We start from the raw sequence: 3,146 nt of genomic DNA on the forward strand, positions 1-3,146 counted from the left end.
CCTATATTTCTGTAGTTTTATAATATATTTTGCCTTCGGGAAATGTGGTGTCTGCAGCTTTATTCCATTTTCTGAAGATGGATTTGTTCATTGGTGTCACCCATGGTTACTTGTGAATCTGAAAATTGTATATGTATATCTGTGGAATAAAGTGCCATTGGAACCTGATGGAGATTCCATGGTTGTGGTATGGACATTTTTTTTTTTTCTATTTTAAGTTAAAAAATATTTAATATTGTCAGATTAAAAACATTGATGGTGACAGCTTTATATGGCTCATTCCATATGTAGTGAAAAGGGCAAAACGTTACTAGCAAACAATTGAATAACTGAGGTTGTAAAAGATTTACAGACCATGTAGAAGCAATGAATAGAATACATACATTAAGTTATTATGAAACTTTCAGAGACAACTGTGTTAAATATGACTGTTTTGCTAAGGAAAAAGAAATCATGTATCTTTTAAATCCATAGTTCAGCATTAACATGATGTGATACAATGATCAGTGCTTTTCTAATGATCTACAATTTTGCTAAATAGCTTTATCTTTTCCTATTGAATCATTCTTATTATGATTGGATTTTATCTAGCAGTGAGGACTGAAGAGGCAGAGTCTTGTTAACTACTGTGTGGAAACAGTGACATAAATTAGTGATGGGTGCTAAGCTAACTATTTCTCAAGTTAAAAAGATGGAATATATTTAATTGGATTAAATATATTTTATGAGGGGTTGGGCACATCGTTAAGCCCCAGAAACATTGTTCATGAAATTTTGTGAGTGTATGATGACCCACTCCTATGTACTTTTAAAATGGAATACATTTGGCACTAAAGGAAACAAATGAAGACAAGCAAGACCATGTGAGGCTAAGTTGCTCCATTAGAGTTGCCCATCTTGAATTAGACTTCAAGAACTCTTAGTTCTTGACTAAACAATCAGACCTAACTACACAGCACTTCCATCATGTATGAAAATAGAATCAGAGTTACGGTGAGGGTACTTCACTGATGAGCCAGTCCCTCCTCTGTCATATAGTTACAAATGTGAAATTCATTCCAGAAATTCATATTTCCACCAAATGCATATAACTTTTCAAGTTTTCTTGCTATGTTCTTGGTTATTTGGCCAGCTAAAATAGGGTCTTTGAATTAAGTAAGGAAATCCATATAAAACAATCATCAATTTTATAGGGATTTCATTTAAACATTCTTTAACAAAACACCAAACCAAAACTTTGTAGCCACTCTCTCGGAACAAGCACTGGTGGCCATATTTTTGAGTGTCTGGAGAATCTTCAGCTCCACTCATTTTTCATGTTTCAAGAGTCTCTTCATTTGCTCCACAAGTATCCACAACACAAATTAAACAACTGGTGACTGGGAAAGCACGGACTTTGGAGTTGGCGACCCATTTGTCTGTTTCAGTATTATATTCAAGGATGTGTCCTAATCGACCGACGCCTTGGAAACCAGCCAAGACATAAACTATAGAACCGACGGCAGCACACTTTACTGTCACGCCCTTCCAGGGCATTGGGGAGACCATCTTCCATTCATTTAATTTAATGTCGTAATATTCTACATTGTCGAGACCACCTAAACCATTCTGACCGCCCACAGCAAATATCTTGTCTTTTACAAAAACCAGCCCATGATTCTTCCTGGCCTCAATCATTGGACACAGCTCAGTCCACGTTTCAGTGGCAGGATCATAAACTTCACAGGAATTAAGCACTCTCCCAGAGACATTGTTCCCTAAACTTCCTCCACACACATAGATGAGGCCGTTGGCTTCCACCATGCCGTGGCTGCAGCGCTGAGTCAGCATGCTGGGCTTGGTGTGCCAGCTTTCTGTTCTTGTGTCATAGCACTCAAACAGGTACAGAGCTGAGTTCCCTACTTCGGAGCCTCCCGAGGTATAAATTTTGCCTTCTGCAGCGCAGGCAGCCAGGCTGTCTCGAGGGGTTGGGGGGCCCAGTTTGGAGTACCAGCTGTCCTTCACCACATTGTAGCAGTCCATTCGTTTTATGGGGAAAAGCTGAGAGCCACCCAAAATGTATACTACGTTGTCCCAAAACACACATGCTGCATCTCTGCGTTTTTCAAAGGGGCAGCGGATGTCTGTCCAGCTATAATCCTTTGGGTTAAAATATCTACAAGACTGTGGTTGGGAGCCTCCAAAGAGGGCTATGCGGTAGTCATGTTTCTTTCTTCTAGGCCTGGTGCCATCTACGAGTTCTTCTCGATCTTCTGGGGACAGGAGATGGTACCTCATTCCACCTGATCCACTGCCCTGACAGTCAGAGTGTCCTGGTTGAGAAGATGTGTTACGCGCTTGACATCAAGCTGGAGAAATTCATCAGTTTTGTAAACTTCAGTAAAATGCTGATGAATAAAGTCGTCTGCAGTCGCTTTCAGTTCAGGACAGTCCAGACACTCGGCCAGCACACTTATACTGCATGCTTCCAAGGGTACTTCAAAAAGTCAAGACAATTTGAAGCATCAACTTGTTCTTTCAAAAAATCAACACACATTTTCTTCACAGGTTCAATCTGGTACTGGTTTGCTGCATCTAGCAAGGACTGAACATTGTTGCTATTCACAGAAATTCTAGCAGTATAAGCAAATTCCACAAGTTGTTCAATAATGTCAGGTTCAGCATCTTTGAGTTCTACTTCAAAGGACTTTGATTCAAGCATGTTTGTTGTGAACATTAAGTTAAAAAAGTGACTGGCTGCAGCAAGGACAACTCGATGAGCAGGAATCTTCCTTTCCTGGACCATGAGGATCACATCACACAAAGTTTTCTTTCGCCTCCGCGCCGCAGAGCCCACGAAGGGGGCCCCTCTTAACAACAAGGGCGTCCACCAGCTCCACCTGGGCAAGGCAGGCAGGCGGGCGGGCGGGGGTCCCGGGCAGGCGCCGACCCCGCGGCCAGCGATCTTCCCGCTTCCTCTGGGCTGAGGGTCCTCGGGCTGGGTCGCGCCGGTGCCAGCCCTCGCGACCCCTCAAACAGCCCGGCCGGCGCCGTTACACAACCAGCGCCCCCCCTCCAGGGTCCGCCGGCGAGGAGCTCTTCTTGGGCCCCCAACCCCCGCACCAATAGCAAAAGCGGCGGGCGCGCGAGGAGCGAGGCGGAGACGG

At 43.5% G+C, this 3,146-nt stretch overlaps 1 protein-coding gene across 1 annotated transcript; it reads right to left on the reverse strand.

Annotated features, from left to right (window-relative positions):
- Nucleotides 1-243: 243 nt before the first annotated feature.
- Nucleotides 244-2,880, reverse strand: LOC133749770 (kelch-like protein 7). Its single transcript, XM_062179102.1, is given in 3 exon segments — nucleotides 244-2,282; nucleotides 2,285-2,459; nucleotides 2,462-2,880. Coding segments are annotated over 3 exon segments (1,467 nt in total). The 5' UTR covers nucleotides 2,786-2,880; the 3' UTR covers nucleotides 244-1,314.
- Between the last annotated feature and the right edge of the window lie 266 nt (nucleotides 2,881-3,146).

The sequence above is a fragment of the Lepus europaeus genome, chromosome 20, assembly GCF_033115175.1.
Source record: "Lepus europaeus isolate LE1 chromosome 20, mLepTim1.pri, whole genome shotgun sequence".
NCBI classification, from domain to species: Eukaryota; Metazoa; Chordata; class Mammalia; order Lagomorpha; family Leporidae; genus Lepus; species Lepus europaeus.